Source organism: Heloderma suspectum, chromosome 4, assembly GCF_057233095.1.
Source record: "Heloderma suspectum isolate Gila_16-S chromosome 4, 16-S_ref, whole genome shotgun sequence".
Lineage (NCBI taxonomy): Eukaryota > Metazoa > Chordata > Lepidosauria > Squamata > Helodermatidae > Heloderma > Heloderma suspectum.
This window is the reverse complement of record NC_139461.1, coordinates 96529829-96551698: the sequence shown is the minus strand read 5'-3', so window position 1 is coordinate 96551698 and position 21870 is coordinate 96529829. Positions and strand designations below refer to the sequence as shown.

The following is a 21870-nucleotide window of genomic DNA, read 5'->3' as shown; positions in this document are numbered from 1 at the left end:
TATTCCCAGAAGAATATAAGAGGTCTTTCCAACAGTGTCCTTCCAGATACCTATCATGGAGATTTCTGAAGGCTGTGTCTATCTGTGTCAAGGACTCTGGACCAGAGACATCAGACTGTGAGGCTGGGAACTAGCCTATTATCATGGAGAGCATATTCTCTTCTCTTCAAGGGTTGATATTCAATGTTGCACAAATGAACTTCCACTTGTGCAATGGAACTTTCCTTTCCTCTCTTCCTCCCTACAGTTCTCCCCAAATCTGCTCCAGAGGTCCCCTAGCCATACAGAGCAAATTTGGGGGGATATGGGAAGGGGAATCCGTTTCACCAATGGAAACTGTTTTGTCAGGGTGGACAGCATCCATAGTTTTAATTTAAAAAAGACATGTCTGTATGCTGACTGAATTTTTAAGAAATTGATTTGTTTTCTATCTTTTGCCTTTTAACCATTTAATTATAATTTGACTATATTTTTAACTAATGAAGCTTATGTTAAGCATGAAATAAACAGTATTGAATTTAATAATAATTTTTAAAGCATCAGCATTATTAGAAATCCATATTCTTATTCAGGATGTTTGGTCATATGAAATATTTCCAACTGCAATAATATATACCAGTCTCAAAATTGCATCAAAAAGAAATGTGATGATTATCCACACTGATTTCACCTGCAATGTCAGTTTCAATTGTCTGTAGTGCTTATTGCTAGAATGAAAGTCATTAGCCCAGTTCCAAGGTTACAATATTAGTCCAATAAGCCATGGATTATTGGCCAAAGAACAAGGGCTCCTTCACACGGAGCTTTTATCCTGCTATTGAGATTGCTCACTCACAGAAGTTTGCGGGCCCTTTAGATGATGCTGTGAACCTCCAGGGCGTCTCCTGCACTAAATGACCTTTATTCCATTTTTAAATAGATCGGAGATAATGAGCCATCAAATTACCCTGCTTGTGTTCTGCTTGAGTTTCCTCCGTGAAAAAGGAAAAGCGGCAAGAAGAGGAGCTAGACCAATGAAACATATGGAAGACTCAGATAAACGGGAGAAGGAAGGGGAAAGGGGAGGGGGGAAAGGAAGCGTGTGTAAAGGGAGTCCGTTGAGATCCTGCATTTAAAATGGAAGCAGAAAGCCTAGTTTTAAATCTGGGATTTTAGGCTGGTGTAGTGATGCTCCAAGCCATGTGCTCCCTTTTCTCCTCCCACCTTCCCCTTGTGCACCGAGCCTCAGTGCTTATATCCCAGTTTATTAAACCACAGATTTCTGTGATGTCCAGACTGGGGGATATGTAGTTTAATGGCAGCTTACATACCAGGATATGAACAACTAAACTGCAGTGTTCTGGTTTGGATGCCAGGATGGAAGCACCAAAGCCTGCTGCAAGAAAGGAGAAGAAAGGAAGTACATGGGTGCATAGCTCTTATCAGACTAAGATCATGATGTCTGAACTGTGCCACTGCAGTTTCATCATGAAAGGCAAACTATCTCCTTGATTTAGGTACAAATTGGAAGGAAAATCCATTTTTTACAGCATAATCCAAGTGTGTTTACTTAGAAGTAAGACCTATTATGTTCAACAAGAGTTTCTCTGTCAACATTGTCCTCTTTGGGGGGCCAGGTGAAGACTTTCTTCTATCCCAGTCATTTGACCACATATGAAGGGCTTCTTAATTTAGTTGTTTTATTTGTTTGTGTTGTTTTATTGCGAATTGTTTTGAGCTGTTTTAAATCATTTTAAATTTTTATATGTTTCAATTTTTGTTTTAAAATGTCTGGAGTCTTTTCCGAGAAAGGTGTCTAAAAGTTGTGATGATGGCCAAAACAACAGTAACAACAATAGCAGCAGCAGCATTTTAGGATTGCATCCTAAGTTACTTTTGTATTGGATCTAGCACAGGGAAGAGGGAGCTGGTGAATCAGTGTGGCAGGCTTCTAGGTTGGACTTTAGAGTCCGAGAAGCTTTTCTCATTCACAATAGTACCAAAATCAATCAGTCAATCAATAATTTAATCTGCAATTAATATTTTGCAGTATAAATAGCACCAATTAATTGATTAAAGCCTGACTTTAAAAAACTGCAAAATCCTGCTGCCAACTCAAGAGTTACCTCAAGACTTTCTACGTGCATAATAGGCAACTACGTACTGTAAGATAATTTTCAGAGAAAAGCAGAACTGCACTTTCAAGCTACTGTCATTTAACAAGAATAATAAACAGTTCAGTAAAGGTTGTAGAGACACATTACAATGAGTCTAAGCCACAGTTTCCTTCAGCATATGAGCACTCCTTGCCTCATGAATGTTTTCATATATATCGTGTGTTATGCAGTCACTGATCTCTACTGCCCATTTTACTAAAAGTGATTGTCTTCTCTTTGTACAGTCTGTAACTGGGAGCAGGTCCTCAGAGCTGTAAGAAAGTTAAACCATACACTGCCAAATCTGTCACGTGTGAATGCAACAGGGGAGCCATGATATGTCTTGAAAGACAATCCTGATTAACTCTACCATCTACACAATGTACAAACAAGCCCTTAGTGCACACACATTGACCCAGCTGTATGATCAGTGCGGCTGGTACTGCGGTGCATGCCAGAACAATTTGCATAATAACCCACCCGGTTGTGGCTTGTTGTGCCATCTGAATCTGGGCGGCATGGCTTCATTGAGGCAGGGGAAAACAACACTTAAATAACTCTTGGCCTGTTGTAGGGTTATTTGAAGGTTGTTTCCCCTTCAATGAAGCCATACCGCCCAGGTTCAGATGGGATGGCAAGCCATGCCTGGGTGGGTGATTAGGGTGATTAGGGAAATGACACCTGGTAGGTGCCAGGGTTTAAAATAAGCCACCACAGCTTATTTAAACCATGGTGGCTTCTTTGATCATGTGAACTGGCCTGTTGGGCTGGATCCAGAGTAAATTTATTTATTTATTTATTTCTATACTGCCCAATAACCAAAGCTCTCTGGGCAGTTCACAAAAAAATTATTTATTACATTTATATCCCACCTTTTCCTCCAAGGAGCCTAACTTAGGTTCCATTGAAATCAGTATTAACAGTTACTCATTACTAAGTGAAGTCTCACTGATTTCAGTGGGAATGAAGTTCAATGAACTTACTCTGGATCCAGCCCATTGTCCTTGAAATGATTGGTCTCTCAATCTCAATTGCATAAAACAATAGTAAGTTGTTAAAAGATCTGCAGAATTCAAAACTGAAGTATATAAACAAACTGGTAAAGGGCTTATCGCCAGAAAGACCCACATCTCAATATCTTGTTAATATAGTAACAAAGGGTATGTGGCAGGTACTTGAAATTGATGGGGTCCCATGCCTAAGCAAATTGTTTTAGCACACCATGGCAAGCTCATACCAACTTGTTGGTATGGAAAACAGCCTGGTCAGTGGGCAGTACTCACTTCATATTACTGTCTTGCCCAGAGCTGGCAGCTGCCATATCAGCAAATTTAACATGGGCACCAAACACACCATAATCTAGATTGTATCAACCCTAAGGTCTCACACGTATCGAAATAGTACTTCTGACCCAAATGCTGAGTCACAGGTATGCTAAGATATAATATTTTAAATGCAAAGCAGCTGTAGTTGCTGAATATTTCTGTGGCTGCTACTCAGTTAAAAGACTACCGTTTGCCATTAAAAATATAAGATGAAATTACACAGTCTTAATGTTAGGTTGCAAGGCAAGAGGAAGCATTAATAATTATTTTTTAAAGGAAAATTAACAATTTAAATTGTTGAAAAGTTTTTCCATGTGATACAGCATGACTGACCTAGCACTTACTGATTAAATTCGCTCAAGGAAAAACTATAGGAAACCACATGATGGTTTCTGTGTCCTTTTATAACTGTGTTTATGTCTCTCTCTCTCTCTCTGGACATGAGCATATTCAAGGCACCCAACTTGGAAAAAGAGTAGAAAGGAGAAAATCAGCACGACCACAAAGGGACAATTAAGAGAATAGTCAGAACTCATCCACATTTCATAACGGTATCGGTGTAATTAATTCTCTCAGGAGTCCAGCTTTGTTGACATGATGTAAAATGAGTCATGCAATGATATGGTCTCACATCAAAATACCATCACAAATCCTATTTTTATGTAGCTATCCATCAAAATAATGCCACAGATCAGAATCATACAACGGAGACACACAATGTGATATTCAGGAAGTGGACGAGAATGGAGTATGAAGGGAAGAAGATGAAGAAATACATTCCTTTCCTTAGGTTCTGAGGTAAGTGCGGCATCTGTGAATTTATGCATCTCCAGTCTTTACTCGGCAATTGAATGGGAAGTCTCTTGGGGGTTGAGTTATCCTGTAAATTCCTTGCAGCACTGATAATTATGCCATTCTGACTGCTTGCTTAATCTATTTGAATCCAGAGGTGAGTTAAGCCACTTCCTGACCATTAAAGTAAACTACATGGGTAAATACTGCTGTCACTAAAGGGGTGTGATGAAGCTTAACTACGCCAACATCTTAACCTCGGCTCAGTGCAACCCCAGCTATTCCATCACAGTTCATAAATGCAATTGCAGGTCCATCTTTTGATTCAGCAATTTAATAACTACGAGTGCTGTCAGTAGTGCTTTGAAAAATGGATCCTATAAAATGTAACAGCCTCAATCAGATTGTAAAAGATTCACCCACTGAAGATTCTTCCATTTCAACTATAATGAATTAATGTTGAGCTGTGTAGAAGTTCAAGTGTCAGTTAAACTAATGGGAATCTGTACTGTAAGTTTAAATTTTAACTGGACCAAAAATTTATTGGGAACATCAACTTCAATTTTAGTGATCTTCATGGTAAATGTAATATGTGGAATTGAATGGATTTCCTTTGTTTTGAGAGGAGGGAATCTAATAGAAGTAATATGCAATTTGCAAGGTGTGTTTTGAGGGTTAGTTATGGCAAAGCATATTTTTAACATTCCTAGTCAACACATTTATAGTATTTTTATATTAGTTATAAACATCACCATCCCCTATGCAACATCAGGTGAAACTCTACAATTAAAGTCTTATATTTAAAAAATGTATTTGGGGCAGCGCTGGTGGGGAGAAGAGAATATGGAATATTTGCCATGCCAAATAAAAAACTAAAATGCAAAACTGTATTAATATTATAAAGCTGTACTTGCTGCTGATGGCCTGTCATTACAAAGTGAAAATGAACAGAAATACATTTGAAACTGACAAAATACAATGACGCAAGAATGCTATCCAAGGGGAAAAAAGAACCCCATAGAGGTGTTTCATATCTACGGGTACCATGATCACAGAACTGGTTTCTTTCCAAGATTTCTGTATTTTCAACAGATCCCTTATTTATCAACTGGCATTTTTAGCTATTCTTATTTTTAAAATGGAAAATGTCAAATATTTTGGGATATTAAATCTATATTTGCACATTCTATTCATTTTTAAAGGCCACCTACGCAGCAAAATGGGACTACAAGATATGCTTTGTTGTGTAATGTGATTCATGAAGAGCACCAACGGGGTTTAGCTCAGCTGTGTTTTTGAACCCAGGGACTGACTGCTTTCTGTTGTGTGTCTGCATTATTTTTTGTTACAGTCTTCATTTCCCTGTCCCCCACCCTCCAAGAATAAATACCTTATTCTTTTGTTAAGCTCACATTTAATTAAAATGTACAGGATTTGTGCAGTCGACTCGAATGAAACAAATAAAACAAGGGCCCCCTCTCTTGAAGGCATACGTTGTGAATGAAAAATGTCATTACAGACTAAAAAATTTTGCAGTAAACAGGGCCTACAGAGGGAAGTTTCCCCTGTAATGACATCCATAAAATACACAAATGGCACTTTTAGTACCATCCTGAATATGGCATTTTCTGTGCTCTACACACAATCTAAATGGTTTGATCATAGAGCATAATACTCCATTGGGTTTATAGAACAATCAATGTTCCATAAAATGATGTATTTATCCAATAGTAGGCTCAGCAGTTACTGGTGTATGACATTGTAGGACACTGGCTTTGTACTGTTCAGCAGCACACATGCTGGCTGTAAAACTTATCTAACACTACTTCAACAACTTCATCTCATCTGTGTCAAGTAATTTGTTGAAGCCTCAGCTTGGCTTAAAAAAACTTGCAATAAAAATTCATAGAATTTTCAAGAGAATGAAAGCTGATGACAATAGAAAGGTCACATTGTTTCTCCACTAAAGGGGTCAAGGGTCATTTGCAGTTCTAAAACAGAAAGTAGATTTCATGCATCGTGTAGCAGATAAAGATGGCATTAAAAAGACTGGTCTCCCAAAGTAATGCACAACGTGTCAGGAAAGTCTGGGTTAATGTAATATTGCATGTAAACCTCTGCTTTTGCTGCCACCACTAACATCCTGCGCCTCAGGCATACATGTGGACTAAGCATAACATGCTCATCAAAATAAAATCAAGGAAATGGATTACCAAGTGTTAGATGATATATAGAATTTTTTTTGCTGTTTTGATTATCTTGTCTATTCTTCTAAACAGACATTTTTCTAAGATTTTATCTGATGGGCAGAGGGAAGCTGTCATTAAAATAATGCTATTCCACTACTCTACATTTATTACAACTATGAAAATACTTTACGTCTATAATAATTAAACAATTTCATATAGAATGCCAGTGTTTCAGTAGTATACATATACTTATCAGTTGAAATAATACTGGTTATATGTTCCTTTGCCCAAGGCTCCCAGAAAAACCCAGTGCCAGGACTGAAGTAGGATGACCAATTATCTCCCTTTTCTCTGTTACTGAAATAGAAACAGCTGACTTTCCCTGCCTCCCCATCTGTAAAGCCTATGGCCAAAAGGAGATGAGGGGTCTAAAATTGGTAGCTGATATGCTGGCTATCATCACTGGTGAAATGAGATGGGAATCCTACCCTGTGGCTGGATGGTGAATGAGCGGAATATCCAAAAGACTACAAACCTCACAGGTGATTACTGAGGCTTTTAAATAATGTCTGACCCTACAGGCAGTCATATGACCACTTGCTAAGCATATACTGTATGCAGGACTTTCCCCCAAGGCTCGTTTTACATGTACCTTTCCCGCTGTGGTTTCCACTGCCTCCAAAGCTGCCCATCTGAGCACAAGAAAAGATTTCCTCCCATATGGTTCGGCTTCTTGACATACTTATACATCACTGAAGCAAGGACAAGGGGTCAGGCATCATATCCAGGAAGGCAAACTATATGGGGAGAGTCTTCATACCAGATGGGCGTAGGAGCAGCCATGGAGGCAGCAGCAACCATGTCTTACTTCTGCCCTGAGGCAACAGTGAGAAGAGGTCAAGCCAACCCAGCTCTATAATTTTGCCTGTCTGGGGACCAATTCACTCCTGCTTGGAATGTGAAGGCTGTTCCACTGGTGTGTAAAACAGCTTCCCCATAATTATAACCCATCAACCTCCATCAAAAGATGTGAATAATCCTGTGTGAACCAGAATTTAAGGAGGATGTTCTGGTGGCGGTGCTGCTACTACAGGGTGTCCAGCATAAGTGACTCACATCCTGCAGCCAGAGGGCAGGGCAGACACATGTTTTCTTGGCAGAATTAATATTGCCATACTGCGTCACTTTTTCTCATAGCATATAGTTCACATAGAACACTGAAAGGCTAGTAGAGATTACCAGCAATGCCAGCATGAGAAAGGATCTCAACACCAAGGCCAAACAGGAAGCCATGCAACCATATCCTGTTTAGGTGCTCCAAAGGACAGAAGCACCACTTTGTAGCAACATGAGATGCATTTGGATCCCATCTGCATGAAACACTCCTTGCTATACTGTCAGTGCTTGAATAAATTGTGGACCGGAGAGGGATGGTTAGTAGAGGATTCTACTGGAGACACACAATGGCCACACATTTTGATTAACGGTCAGTGTGCACATATGAACACCAGCTCGTGAAGGAGGGAAAGAGAGAACAGAGTTCCACTGAGCCCTATGCCAGACTCTCTACCATGTGTACTATACCTACAGAGATAAACTGTACCCTTAATATATTTGCAAAAAGGCTTCCTTTGTGCTTATGTTAGTCTGTAAAGCACCACATACATTGATGTTTACTATGTACATAATTTACAGTAATAACAGCAATGAAAACAAATACATAATTTACAAGAGGGTATTGCATTCTCCAGGTGATCCAACTGAGGATTTGGGGGTCTTATGGTTTTAACTTGCCTAGTTATGCTTCCTTGTTAGTGCACTAAAAACGATCCCTGTCATAACTTGCTAGTCATATCCATGCTTTGTTTATAAATGGAAGCACGTTACACAGTATTGTCATATCTTTCCAGAGCAAATTATAGGAAATAACCATTTGTCTTCATTGCAGACACTTTCTTATGTATGGTAGAAAACAAACCACTATTCAACAACTGCACAGAGACAACATTAAAATCAGATTTACAGTAAACAGAACCTGCAGCTGGGGTAAAACACTAACAGTTAGTATTTTAATTATCATCTATGCTTTTGGAGGTCTAACATCTGCTCACAGCCAAATGACAGCAGCTGCTTGTGTACACTTAAAACAATGTGAATTTTGTCTATAAATATTAAAACATTGTACGTTGTGTATTCATTGTCACTATACTCCTATTAGGCTAGTCGTGTCTACAGGGTATTTTAAACTCTTTCTTTCTTGTGGCAAATTCACAAAGGGCTGACCCTTTCAAGAGAATGAGAGCCAAAGAGAGCAAAAATTCTTGAGCCTGTAAATTGAAAATGTTTAGAGATAGTAGTAGAGGTCATTCCACTATGAAAATGCTGCCACGAAATGCTTAGAAAACATCAGAAGTAAGTTCTGATCATTGTGCTCCCAAGCAACTCAAGGACAGGGTTCCTCAGGATTGAGAGCCAAACTGCTTAAGAATGTAAAATTTTATCACAAACAGCAGCCTAGAACTTCACAGAGTTTATTTTATTTATTTTATTTACAATATTTATATACTGCTCCACATCAAAGATTTCGGAGTGGTGAACAACAAAATAAAATAATAAAACACCATATTAAAACAATTAAAACATTTTAAAAGAAACAGATTCTGAACTTAATAAACTGTGGCTAGTCACTCAAGGCAGCCCTCTCAAAATAACAATGTCTTCAGGAGGCACCGAAAGCAACACAATGTTGGCGCCTGTCTGATCTCCAAAGGCAGAGAGCTCCACAGGAAGGGGGCCAGCACACTGGAGGCTCTTTTCCTGGTGGACTCCAGCCAGGCTATGGGTCCATGTGGAACCACCAGGGATATGCCCTCTGACGACCTCAGTTTAAAAATATGTTTTCCTTCAAATTATCAAATCCATTTGGATGGTTTGGTGTTTCTAGCCCATTTGACAAATGTTTAACAATGCACTGGCAAACATATTTATACTTAAGCTATAATGAGTATGGATACATGTACAGTAGAATGTCTATTTTCCAAACAATTATTCATTTCATTTGAATGCCAGACTACACTTTGGTCCAATTTGCACATCACAACTACCCATGGGTGGTTTAAACCACGGGTAATCATGACCATGTGGTAGCAAGTGAGTTTGCCAGTGAACTGGGCCATTGTGAACATAGAGAGACTTTACTGTACATAATTGTTAATAAAAGGAACTTTTGAGTAATTGGTGAAATATTTTTAAACAGAGATGTGATTAAAAAAAACAAAAAGAGGAATATGCAAATTACATCACAATCATAGGCATTTCTACTCAGAAGTAAGTCCCATTGAGTTCAATTATCCCCAGGAAATTGGGGTAATGGATTGCAGCCTTAATAGTGAGTGCAGCTCTACTGAAGGAGAGAGGCAACAAAGAAGCCCGCTGCTTCATCCACTGTTTACTGTGAGACATGTGAAGCAAGGCCAGGGTATTAAATCTTGATTCCTTTGATTTCCTTTCATCGAAGCTCTTTTGTTGATTCATTTGGGCTCAGTTTCATTCCTTTGATATTACTAAAATTAATATTTTTTGGCATGCTCTAAATAGCCTTGTGGTCAGGTAAGACTCCAAAATATCAACTGAACAAAACTAGTTCAAAATATTAAAAAAAAACCCTGTAGAATCATATAGTAGCAATTAGTAATAAAACAACTAAGGGAGCATCCTATGCATGTTTAGACACAAAAAGTCCTACAACTCCCAGCATTTTTTTCTGTCTAAACATGCACAGGATTGCACCCTAAGTAAGTACAAGAAAAAAATCATGTTTCATTCAGTGCCATCTAGAATAGTAAGGCCTAAACCAACCTCTGAAAAGCAGGCCTGTTGAACCGCTCTAGGAAGGCAGTTCCATAATGATGGTAACACCATTAGGCATGTCCTGTCCCTTATACGTGCAAACTGGCTACCTAAAATAAGACAATGCTGGCACTTGGAAAAGATAGGTTGGATCCAGATTTTGTCATAGTTTGAGTGGACTCAATAAAATCAATGGGCCTTAAGTTAGCCATGATTAATTTAAGTCTCATTAGAGGTCTATTCTAAATATGACTAAACCTATATCCAAGACAATATATAATAAAGTACAACATAAGATAGGCACTAGTATGACAAGTGAAGTTTGCAAGGATATTCATAATGGCAGGAGAAATTCTCCAAGCTGTTTAGAGCTTTAGAGATCAAAACCAACACTTTGCATTGAGCCCAGCAACAAATTAGGAGCCAATGTAGCTAGACAATGTACACAACCAATCTCTTCCAAGTGCCAGCACTGTCTTCTTTATGGGTATTATGGGCACACTCTCTTGCTGATTCCCACCAACAGGCAGGCTGCCTCATTCTGAACCAACTGAAGTTACCAGATGGTCTTCAAAGCTGTCATGTTAGATGTGACATGGAATGTGTTACAGTAGTCTAGGATTAAAGTTACACAGCCGTGTATAACAGTGGTCAGATCACTCTTGTCCAGTAACAGCCACAGCTAACGTATCTGCTGAAAATGGATAAAAAGCACATCTGGCCACAATATGCTTCTTGGGTTTTCAGGAGCAGTGCTGCATCCAGGAGCACACTTGATCTTTCAGGGTGAGCACAACATGAGAACCACCAATGTCTAGATCAAATCAGGCCTCCCACAATTAACATCTCCATCTTGTCTGGATCAAGCTGAAATGTATAAACCCTCATCCAGTCTACCAACTTTGAAACATATCCACAGGACAAATTCCAGAAGGTGGACCAGAATGGACCATAGAGGGAGAGAGAGGAGGGACCAAGCTCCAACAGCTTTTGTACAAGTGTTGCCTGCAGAAGATCCTGGGTTCCGTTCCTGGCATCTTCAGCTAAAAGGATGAGGGAGCAGGTGATGTGCTACCCAGAGGTGAGACTAACCTCATCCCTGATTAGGAGGGCAATGAAAACATTCTTATTCCTCTTTGGTGTTAATGGTGACGGTTTTAACTCTGCTCCTTTTGATTTTAAGGACTTCATTTTAATTTTTGTTATTCAATGTTGAGTTCAGTTTTGTTATTCGTTGTGGTTTGGTTTGGTTTTGTAAGCCTTTAGGGATGAAGTGGTATAAAAATGCTTTAATAACAAAGAAACATGAAAGGCCTCTGCCTGAAACCCCGGAGAGCTGCTGCCTGTCAGGATAGGCACTGCTGGGCTAGATGGATCAGCAGTCCGATCTCCACCCATACCACCCTTGTATCTGGCCTTGCCACCTTCCACATGTTGGAGTGGGAAGCCTGCTGCCCTCGTGCAGTGGGAAGCCTGCTGCCCTCGTGCAGTGGGAAGCCTGCTGCCCTCGTGCAGTGGGAAGCCTGCTGCCCTCGTGCAGTGGGAAGCCTGCTGCCCTCGTGCAGTGGGAAGCCTGCTGCCCTCGTGCAGTGGGAAGCCTGCTGCCCTCGTGCAGTGGGAAGCCTGCTGCCCTCGTGCAGTGGGAAGCCTGCTGCCCTCGTGCAGTGGGAAGCCTGCTGCCCTCGTGCAGTGGGAAGCCTGCTGCCCTCGTGCAGTGGGAAGCCTGCTGCCCTTGTGCAGTGGGAAGCCTGCTGCCCTTGTGCAGTGGGAAGCCTGCTGCCCTTGTGTAGGCTCCCCACATGACTTAGAACTCTGGGTTCGAAATGACACAGGAAACCTACTTGAGTACACAGGCTCCCTGCTATAGAACTCTCCCCTCCAATACATGTACGAGGCTAGTGAGTGTCCCCCCACTCTCCCCCCATGCGATTCTAATTGTATGGGGGAACTGAAGGCCTGAATAGGGCCTATGCTGTTATGACCGACTGTTCCATCTAGACCTATACTGAGGGCATACTTCCAGGTGAGATCAAATTTACCTGCTAGGGGAGGCAGAAACCCTTCAGGTCATGAAGCAACCATGGGGACCATCATTATTCATGCCTATAAATAAACTGATCCTATAGTCTCTAGGATTAATTGCTGTAATGTGTTTAAGTGAGGATACCATTAAAAACCCGAAGCTTAAACTGATGCAGAATGTCTCCTTAAGATAAATTCATCAATATCATACACCACAACATTCTAGAAAGCTTTCAAAACTTTCATGTTTTGCAGGACTCCTAAGAGGTGCCTGGGTTTTATTCTGCAACTGTTGATGCTATATTGTTGCATTTTATATTGATCTCATGTTTGTTTTATCTAACACTTAGATTAAACCCACAATTTGCAGAGATCAGTAGAAAACAGATTTAATGTAATTGTTTGATTGGACATTATTTTAGCAACATAGATTTTTTAATGATATTTGTTTTCCTATTGTTGAGAGTCACACTCTAAAAAGGAATAAAGTGGGGCAGAGCTTTTTGAATAAATGTATGGATAAATTATTATGATTCACAAATACTACATTAATAGAAGCTGACATGATACGATTACCTCCAGGGCAGTCCAACTGCACAAATAAACCAAGAGTCACATGGGACAGAAATATTTTAAAGAGAGTCACAATGAAAAAAGGCACGCAATACAAGAATTGCATCACAGCATTTTGGGGGGCACACTTCTCAGATGATACACTGCAGCCATCTGAGGTGGCAAAGTATCATGGGATGGCCCAAATTACCTTATCTGATCATGAAAATCTGGGAGACGAATGCTTTATACAGAGCAGTACACAAGACCCACTGTTGCTGCACTTGGAATCAGATAACAATATTCAAAGATGCAAAATATTAGTAATACAGAGATATGGTAAAGGGACTACTGAAGCTAAACTTTATAAAATGCAAAGATCAGACAATCCAAATATTCTCATCACTGCAACCAGTAACATTATGGGTTTAGACCAGGGGTGGGCAACTTGTGGCCTTCCAGATGTTTTGGCCTACAATTCCCATGATCCCTCACCATTGCCTATGCCAGCTAGGGCTGATGGGAGTTATAAGCCAAAACATTTGGAGGGCTACAAGTTGCTCACCCCTGGTTTTAGACATTATGAGATTTAGATTTTGTCATGATTTATACTGTCATTTTAGATTTTTTTTCCATTGCTGGTTTATATTTTTTGTAAGCTGCCTAGCATGTTTATAAATTAGGCAGAAATTTCAATGAACAATTATATTTAATATCAATAAATATGTAGCAAAAGGAGCCTTCATACTAAACAATGGTTGTGCTGCATTCCTACTTATGGAATTACTTCAAACATTTAGGAAAACTGATGTCTGGAACAGAATGAACACACATTTTGTTAGATTTGACATCTAAGGATGAGGAGTGCCTATCCTTTCTGCAACAAAGACTAAGACTAAACCTCTAGTTAGTCAGGGCGCAATCCTATGCAAGTTTAGACAGAGAAAAGGCCTACAACTCCCAGCATTCCCCAGGCTGGAGTTGTAGGCCTTTTCTCTGTCTAAACATGCATAGGATTGCATCCTAAGTAACCTTCCAAGCACAGTGTTCTCCAACTCAGTGTTGAAACAATCAGGTTTTGAGAAAAGAATTAACTGTTTTGTTTAGGTGAGAGAACATTTGGACAGTTTAACAGAAATTAAAACTGAAACACAAGGTGCTGGGTAACTGAAACTAATGATTTTTGTCTGTTTATTTTATATATGTTCATACATGATATATGTATTCTCATCACTCAAAGACTGTGCTATCAAGTGATGACTTGCATTTCTGAAACAGCAATCTGAGATGTAGGGGCAAAGACCACAGAGAGCTTTCATGTCACACAGTAATATCTCAATCACCTCATTTTCCTTGGAAGCAGTTCCCATATTCCCCTGAGTCACTGCTGAGTAACCCATTGATGTACTTGCACTTGTGAATTAGCCTTTAGTTTCCAGATGAAATCCATGGAAATTCCAACGATATGGAGGAGCAAGACATGTTTTGCTGCAATAACCATCCATTATCTTTTGCCAACAGTGTGTTTCTGAACTACAAGCATGCCCTGCATGTGGGGCTTCCTTGCCATGCTTTGGTACCTGACAAAGCATTAGGAATAGCTGCCAATCAAATGGAGGAAGAAGGGGTGCTGATTTTCTAGCATTAGTAGCGAGCAATCCTTGCCAACGTGTCATGTCTTTTCACTGCCAGTCTGTGAAATGTGGTGCTTAAACACATTTGCTAACACTGGCATGCTTTGGCATTTAGCAGTTTGTTTCAACTGAATTCCATGCCTTTAAAAACAAATTTGCTGGAGATGGTCAGACACCGCAGGGGTTTTAGTTGACCACAACCAAGAGACATGTTACCTCAAACAAATGTTTTTTTTATTTTAAGTGTGTTGCCTTTTGAGTTTGGCTGCTGCTTATCCAACTAGTCTTGGCCATCCAGTCCACTGTGCTCCAGGCCTCTTCATACAGACTACACTTACTAGGATTCCATGAAATAAAGCTTGTAGTGGTGTGTTTTGAACCCATGGGCAGCTTCTTCTGCACCAAAGTCTAAAACTAAAGTGTCACAACTCACTGGGGAGGTAGGCAGCATGTCTACCAAATTGTCCTGTTTTACAAGACTAGATTCCTTGGTACTATAAAACTGCCTTCTACTAGTAATGGGGTGTGAATTATTTTTCTACAAATTTAGCAACGTCTATTAAGAGCTATAATGCCTTACATCCATTTTCTATCATCTCTGTACCAATACTTCTAATAGCATCAATACTACTGATACTATTACTCCTTTCTCTTACAATGTATTATTTGGGTTCATATATGTATTTTTCCATTCTTAATAATAATAACAAAAAATCCTTAGGCTTGATTCCATTAATTTCCATCAGCCAAGGAATACACAGGAACCACAGTTATTCAGCCCAGCCAAGGGCACAATCCTATGCATGTTTGGAAGAAAAGAAGTCCTACAGCTCCCAGCATTCCCCAGCCAGCATAGGATTGCACTTTAAAGGTCTCAAATGAGAGGCTGGTTCTTAGATTCTATTTGCTAAAGGGTATTTTAGCACGTGTTTAATAAATAGATCATCACAGCTTAAAACAACCATTTCTCCTGTTAAATTGATCACTTTTTTAAATATAACTACACCTTTCAGTGCATATTGCATGTACTTCAGTTTGTGAGTATGCGTTCTTATGCATGCTTTCTTGTATCTGTGACTCCTTAATCCTCTGAATAGCTCTGGCCTATTGTACTGCTAATTGGTCTCTTCTTACTATAGTCACCAGTATCAATCAAGTTAGGACATTGCAACATCATATTTTGCTCTTGGAAAAAAACACCCATATTTTTATGGGTGCTTCACACTCAACACTAATGGGTAGGAAATATTTCAGAATATGAGGCATCAATTTTACCCCCTGAGATATGGTCAGCTTGCCTTACTTCCACAACTGTGATGACCAGAACAGAATCTACTTTTGAAATACTGGTGCCATGAGGGAGCTTGTTTTAGTATAGCTATTTGCCACGTGAGGGGGTCAACACACTTTTTTCAGGATCACAGCAGGGTGGGAAGGATTAAACTTCCCTTTCCCCGTGTCCTGTGGTCCCAATCCAGATCACCCCCTGACGTTGCTTCAAGCATTTAAAATAATGTGTAGTTAGGCCCAGAGAAGTACCAGATTCTCTTCTCTCCTGCTTGACAGCTCATTGGCTCAGGATGAAACATGCTGGCACCCAGCAGAATCTGTCTCAATATAAGCTCCCAGTCAGCTAGGCACATTATATGTTCAGTGCTCTGGAAGGAAAACACTGCATAGAAGGCACTAGTTATTACCATTCAATTCTACTGTATGCCTTGGTGTCAAACTAGTCCAGGGGTGGGCAAAACATAGGCCATATGTGGCCCCTGCCACCCCCTGCATTCAGCTGCTAGGTTTTACTCTGGTGTGTATTGTTAGATTGTGATTTTAATGGTTTTATATTTTATATTGTTTTACTGTGTGCTTTCTGGTTTTAATTTTTGTTAACCGCCCAGAGAGCTTCGGCTATTGGGCGGTAAAGAAATGAAATAAATAAAATAAAATGGGGGGGCACCCATAGCAGCTAGATAGTACCAAAAAGGTAAAAAAATACCTTGTTTGCAAACAAGCTAATTTTGACCCTTTTGGTGTGCTGTAGCTGTGATGGGTGCCATATTTATTTATTTAATTTTGCAGACTGGGTGGGTCCAGAGAAGGCGAAAACAGCTCCCAGACCCCCACAATTGCCCACCTGATCCAGACATAGAGCACAGGAATATAGGAAGCTGCTACTCCTGAGCCAGTATTTAGCTCAGTGTTATTCCCACTGACTGATGGCAGCTCTCCAGGATTTCAGACAAGCCTTTTCCCCAGCCCTTCATGGAGATGCTATGTGCTCTACCACTAAGCTATGGCCTTTTCTCATGAAGTGGGGGACCCATGAATAGGATTCTCCCATAGGGTGTTTCTGTGTGTGTGGTTTTTTTCCTCATTAGAAGTAGGGATGTACGGCTTGTGTGAAATCAGTTCTGTCTGTGTTAGGTGCCTTTCGTTCCATTGTACGTCTATCAACAGAATTGGATTTTTTTTAGTTTCTGAATTTGCACAAATCCACAATTGTGTGAATGTGTATTTGTGCAAATTCGCATGTGTGAAAATCCGCAAATTCCACCAAAATGTGAACATTTCTCAAAATGTGCATTTTTACACTTTAGCTTATGGGGAAAATACACATTTTGGGGTGGGTTTTTAAATTTTGTGTATTTTTCTACATTTGAAATTTGCACAGAATTCAGAAAGTTAGAAAAAACGGCCCACAAGTCCATGGAATCTGCCTGACGGGAAAAGCCAGTCCGATGTGTGATCCCTGGGTCAGATTTATAAAAATCCAAACACATTTGGTTCCATTGTGTATTTCTCTGACATCCTTAGTTAGAAGCCATTGTGGCTGCATTAATGGTTAGAGAGTGGTGGTCTGTGAGAGGTTTTCTTACCTCTTTTCCTGATCTATGTTCACCCATCCCTCCTGAGCTGACATTAGCCACAGGGGAAAAAGACAGGTTCAGCATAGATAACCCTGTAGCTATTAATAGCTTGGGGGCAGGGGGAGGTATCTAAGGCAAAAGAAGAAAAGGTTAAACTCCTTCACCTAGAGCTCTGCTTCCCCCATCTTCAAAGTGGTGTGCAGGATCCAAATTATTAAACAAACCAACCCATAGTGAATGCTAATCACAGATTTCCTGTGTTTGGTCTAATTTTCATCTTAGAAGTGCCCTCTAAACTTCAAATTTTATAAAACTAGAAGTTAGCATCTAAGAAGTGATCCAACCCACTAAACAAAGCTGTTGAACCACCTCCATCCTTTAGACAAGGACAAACAAGCTGAAAGTTAATCTAGATAACGCAGAGATACTGTGGGTAGGGAAACGGACTGCTCTGGATGGAGGCTTGCAACTGGTCCTAGATGGAGACTAGGTACACACTTTGGGAGTTCTCCTGGACTCAGTGCTAACTGGGGAAGCTCATGTAGTAGCAGTAGCCAGGAGTGCTTTTTACCAGCTTAGGCCGATACTCCAACTGTGACCCTATCTGGAGAGGATGGACCTTGCTTCAGTGATCCATGCTTTAGTGACATCTAGCCTGGATTACTGTAATGCGCTCTATGTAGGTGTGCCTTTAAAGATGGTTCGTAAACTTCAACTGGTACAAAATGTGTCTGCTTAAGGTGGTAGGCAGTTGGATCATGTGACACCTATATATTGTCAACTGCATTAGCTACCAGTGTATTTCTGGGGCAATTTAAAGTGCTTCAAATCCCTAAATACTTTGGTCCAGGTCTGCCCTTACACATACTGGCCTACCCACACTCTGAGATCAATGTTAGAGACCCTTCTGGTGTGCCTGCCTATCAAAGCAATTAGGCTGCGGGGCACGAGGGATAGGGACTTCTTGGCAGTGGCCTCCCACTTGTGGAACTCTCTTCCAATTGATATTCACCAGGCTCCATCATTACAGACCCTTGAGTGGGCCCTAAAGATTAACCTGTTTACCTTGGTCTATAATTACGCCAGGGTTTTATTGGGTTGTTGTTGTTGTTGTTGTTGTTGTTCAGTCGTTCAGTCGTGTCCGACTCTTCGTGACCCCATGGACCATAGCACGCCAGGCCTTCCTGTCGTGCGTTCTCTCCCGGAGTGTGCTCAAGTTCATATTCATTGCATCGGGGATGCTATCTAGCCATCTCATCCTCTGCCGTCCCCTTCTCCTTTTGCCCTCAGTCTTTCCCAGCATCAGGGTCTTTTCCAGAGAGTTTTCTCTTCGCATTAGGTGGCCAAAATATTTGAGCTTCAGCTACAGTATCTGTCCTTCCAATAAGCACTCAGGGTTGATTTCCTTTAGGATTGACTGATCCGACCTCCTTGCAGTCCAGGGGACTCGTAAGAGTCTTCTCCAGCACCACAGTTCGAAACCATCGATTCTTCGGCACTCAGCCTTCCGTATAGTCCAGCTCTCACAGCCATACATTACTACTGGGAAAACCATAGCTTTGATTAGACGGACCTTTGTCGGCAAGGTGATGTCTCTGCTTCTTACTATGCTGTCTAGGTTTGCCATAGCTTTCCTCCCAAGGAGCAAAATTTAATTTCATGGCTACAGTCACCGTCTGTGGTGATCTTGGAGCCCAAGAAAGTAAAATCCGTCACTGCTTCCATTTCTTCCCCTTCTATATGCCAGGAAGTGATGGGGCCAGATGCCATGATCTTAGTTTTTTTAATGTTGAGTTTCAAACCAGTTTTTGCACTCTCCTCTTTCACCCTCAACAAGAGGCTCTTTAGATCCTCTTCGCTTTCTGCCATTAGGGTGGTATCATCTGCATATCGGAGGTTGTTGATAATTCTCCCAGCAATCTTAATTCCGACCTGTGATTCATCCAACCCGGCGTTTCTCATGATGTACTCTGCATATAAGTTAAATAAGCAGGGCGACAATATGCAGCCTTGTCGTACTCCTTTCCCAATTTTGAACCACTCGGTTGTTCCATGTCTGGTTCTTACTGTTGCTTCTTGACCCTCATACAGGTTTCTCAGGAGACAGGTAAGGCGGTCTGGTACTCCCATCACTTTAAGAATTTGCCACAGTTTGTTGTGATCCACACAATCAAAGGCTTTAGCGTAGTCAATGAAGCAGAAATAGACGTTTTTCTGGAATTCTCTTGCTTTCTCCATGATCCAGCGAATGTTGGCGATTTGATCTCTAGTTCCTCTCCCTCTTCGAAACCCAGCTTGTACTTCCGGCAGTTCTCGGTTCACATACTGCTGAAGCCTAGCTTGTAGGATTTTGAGCATAAACTTGCTGGCATGTGAAATGAGCGCAATTGTACGGTAGTTTGAACACTCTTTGGCGTTGCCCTTCTTTGGAATTGGAATGTAAACTGACCTTTTCCAGTCTTGTGGCCACTGTTGAGTGTTCCAAATTTGTTGGCATATTGTGTGCAGCACATTAACAGCATCATCTTTTAGGATTTTAAATAGCTCAGCTGGAATACTGTCATCTCCGCTAGCTTTGTTGTTAGTAATGCTTCCTAAGGCCCACTTGACTTCACTCTCGAGGATGTCCGGCTCAAGTTCAGTGACCGCACTATCATGGCTATCAGGGACATTAAGATCTTTTTATTGGGTGCCGTTATGTATATGGTGCTATCTGGTTTTAATTGTTACTTTTGATTTTATCATTGTTTTTATCCTTGTTCAATTCTGTTTTGTGGTTTTAAATTTTGTTGTATGCAGCCTTGAGAGGGTTCTCCCTAAAAGGTAGCATATAAATCTTATAAACAAACAAACAAACAAACAAACCATTTCAATGGATAGAGGCTACTCAGCAACACATAGCGCACACATAAAATGTGGGGCTGCTTGTTGTATTTAAGATGCAAGTATCCAATATGGAAATTGAAACTGCTTTTTAAGCACCATATATTCCTTGCCCAATAATAGATGCTACTAGAACATCGAATGAAAGGTACTGTGGGCAGGGAATATCCCCTCTTCTTTCTCTATCTTGTTCTTCCACAGTTGCTTTAATAAGTAGATGTTGCGGCATATGCAATACCTTTGCCACCATAAACCACCAGAGACTGAAGATAGCACAGAATACAGCTGCCCACTTATAAGCAGAAGAACAAGAACTTCACAATGAAAGGAACAGATTTTTTATGACCTGCACTGACAGGCAGGCAATTTTCTAGGTAGGATTTAAGGTGTTGTTCTTAACCCCTGAAGTACAAACTGGTTAAGGATGCCTTTTTTTCCAAGAAATACTCTTGCAACTGCTGTCAACAGTAGAATACAACCCACCTTGGCATTCTCTCCCTGCCACATCTCCCCCCCGCCCACCCTGCGTCCTCATCCATGGGCTTGTCTGGGGAATGAGAAGTTTATGCTTCGGTTCTCTAGACATTTACTTACCCCAAACAGCAGCAACAAAAAACTTTTTTTTCCTTTTCAACTCCCTTAAAAACACAACATTTATACTGTAGATCTGTAGATTAATGGTCTGGGCCCGGGCATTTCAACTCAAATGTATTTTACAAGAAATGTACTTAGTCCTGTGTGATTTCAAATAGAATTATTCCTGATAAATTTGAATGTAAATTTATAAAACATTTAAGCAAACCATATTTAAACTTGTTGGTTCATCAGATGCAAATATTGTGCATTAAGCAGGGTACACCCATTCAGGAAAGTAATGAAAACCGACACCAATATAATAAAATCATTACAGGTTTATGGATGGAACTTAACATAAACTGTACCCTTGTGTCCTTCTAACTGATGAAATGCTCCTGTGCAGTTTATTTTTTGATCTGTAATCCTTATAGCACATTTTAGGTGTGCAGTCCTGTAAGTTGAAAGATTGCTAGGAGCATTTGGAGATTTAATGGAACGCAAGAAAGGAGCCCGAATTGGCAAAGAAACAAGTATGACAACTCAGGACAAGGGGCACAATAAGGCAAGTAGTGAGATAAATTGTAGCTTATGGACTCCACCAGCAAGCATTCACAAAACAGTCACATGGAAAGTACTGTGCAGAAACAAAAGGCAGTAATGACAGAATTGGGCATTTTTGTTTCAGAAGGCAGCTACAGATGGGTCTGTCATACTGCATGCTTCGTTTTTAGGAAACCTCAGTTACTGTCACTTTGCATCACGCTTGTAGACAAAGAAAGCTACAGGCTGAAGTGCAAGAGGGCAAGGGACTGCCAATTAAGTCTGTGACTGCCCAAAACTGAGCCAGCAATTTTAATATGTTCTGTTTGATCAACTGGTCTCCTGGAGTTCTAGTTAAACAATGTGCTTTGTAGATTTCTCATTTTGTTTTGTTTTTAATTCCAATGTCAATTTTTCATTTTTAGTTAGATGACATCATAGCAGCACAAACGCTTTCAGTGAAATCATCATTTGCCATGCTTAGATGGCTGGCTTCTTGGTATCTA

General features: G+C 40.5%; 1 protein-coding gene across 6 annotated transcripts in view; it reads right to left on the bottom strand.

Annotated features, from left to right (window-relative positions):
* ZNF407 (zinc finger protein 407) overlaps positions 1-21870 on the bottom strand; it is a 565758-nt gene that overhangs the window by 63138 nt on the left and 480750 nt on the right. The window contains exon 9 of one of the 6 annotated variants that reach the window (XM_084850001.1): positions 1311-1375. The exons of 3 other annotated variants lie outside the window; for them this stretch is intronic. In XM_084850001.1, the coding sequence (XP_084706127.1) occupies positions 1311-1375 (65 nt within the window). Of the gene's footprint in view, positions 1-567; positions 1376-21870 lie in introns of those variants that run through there. 2 more of the 6 variants (XM_084849998.1, XM_084849999.1) reach the window with 2 other exon arrangements.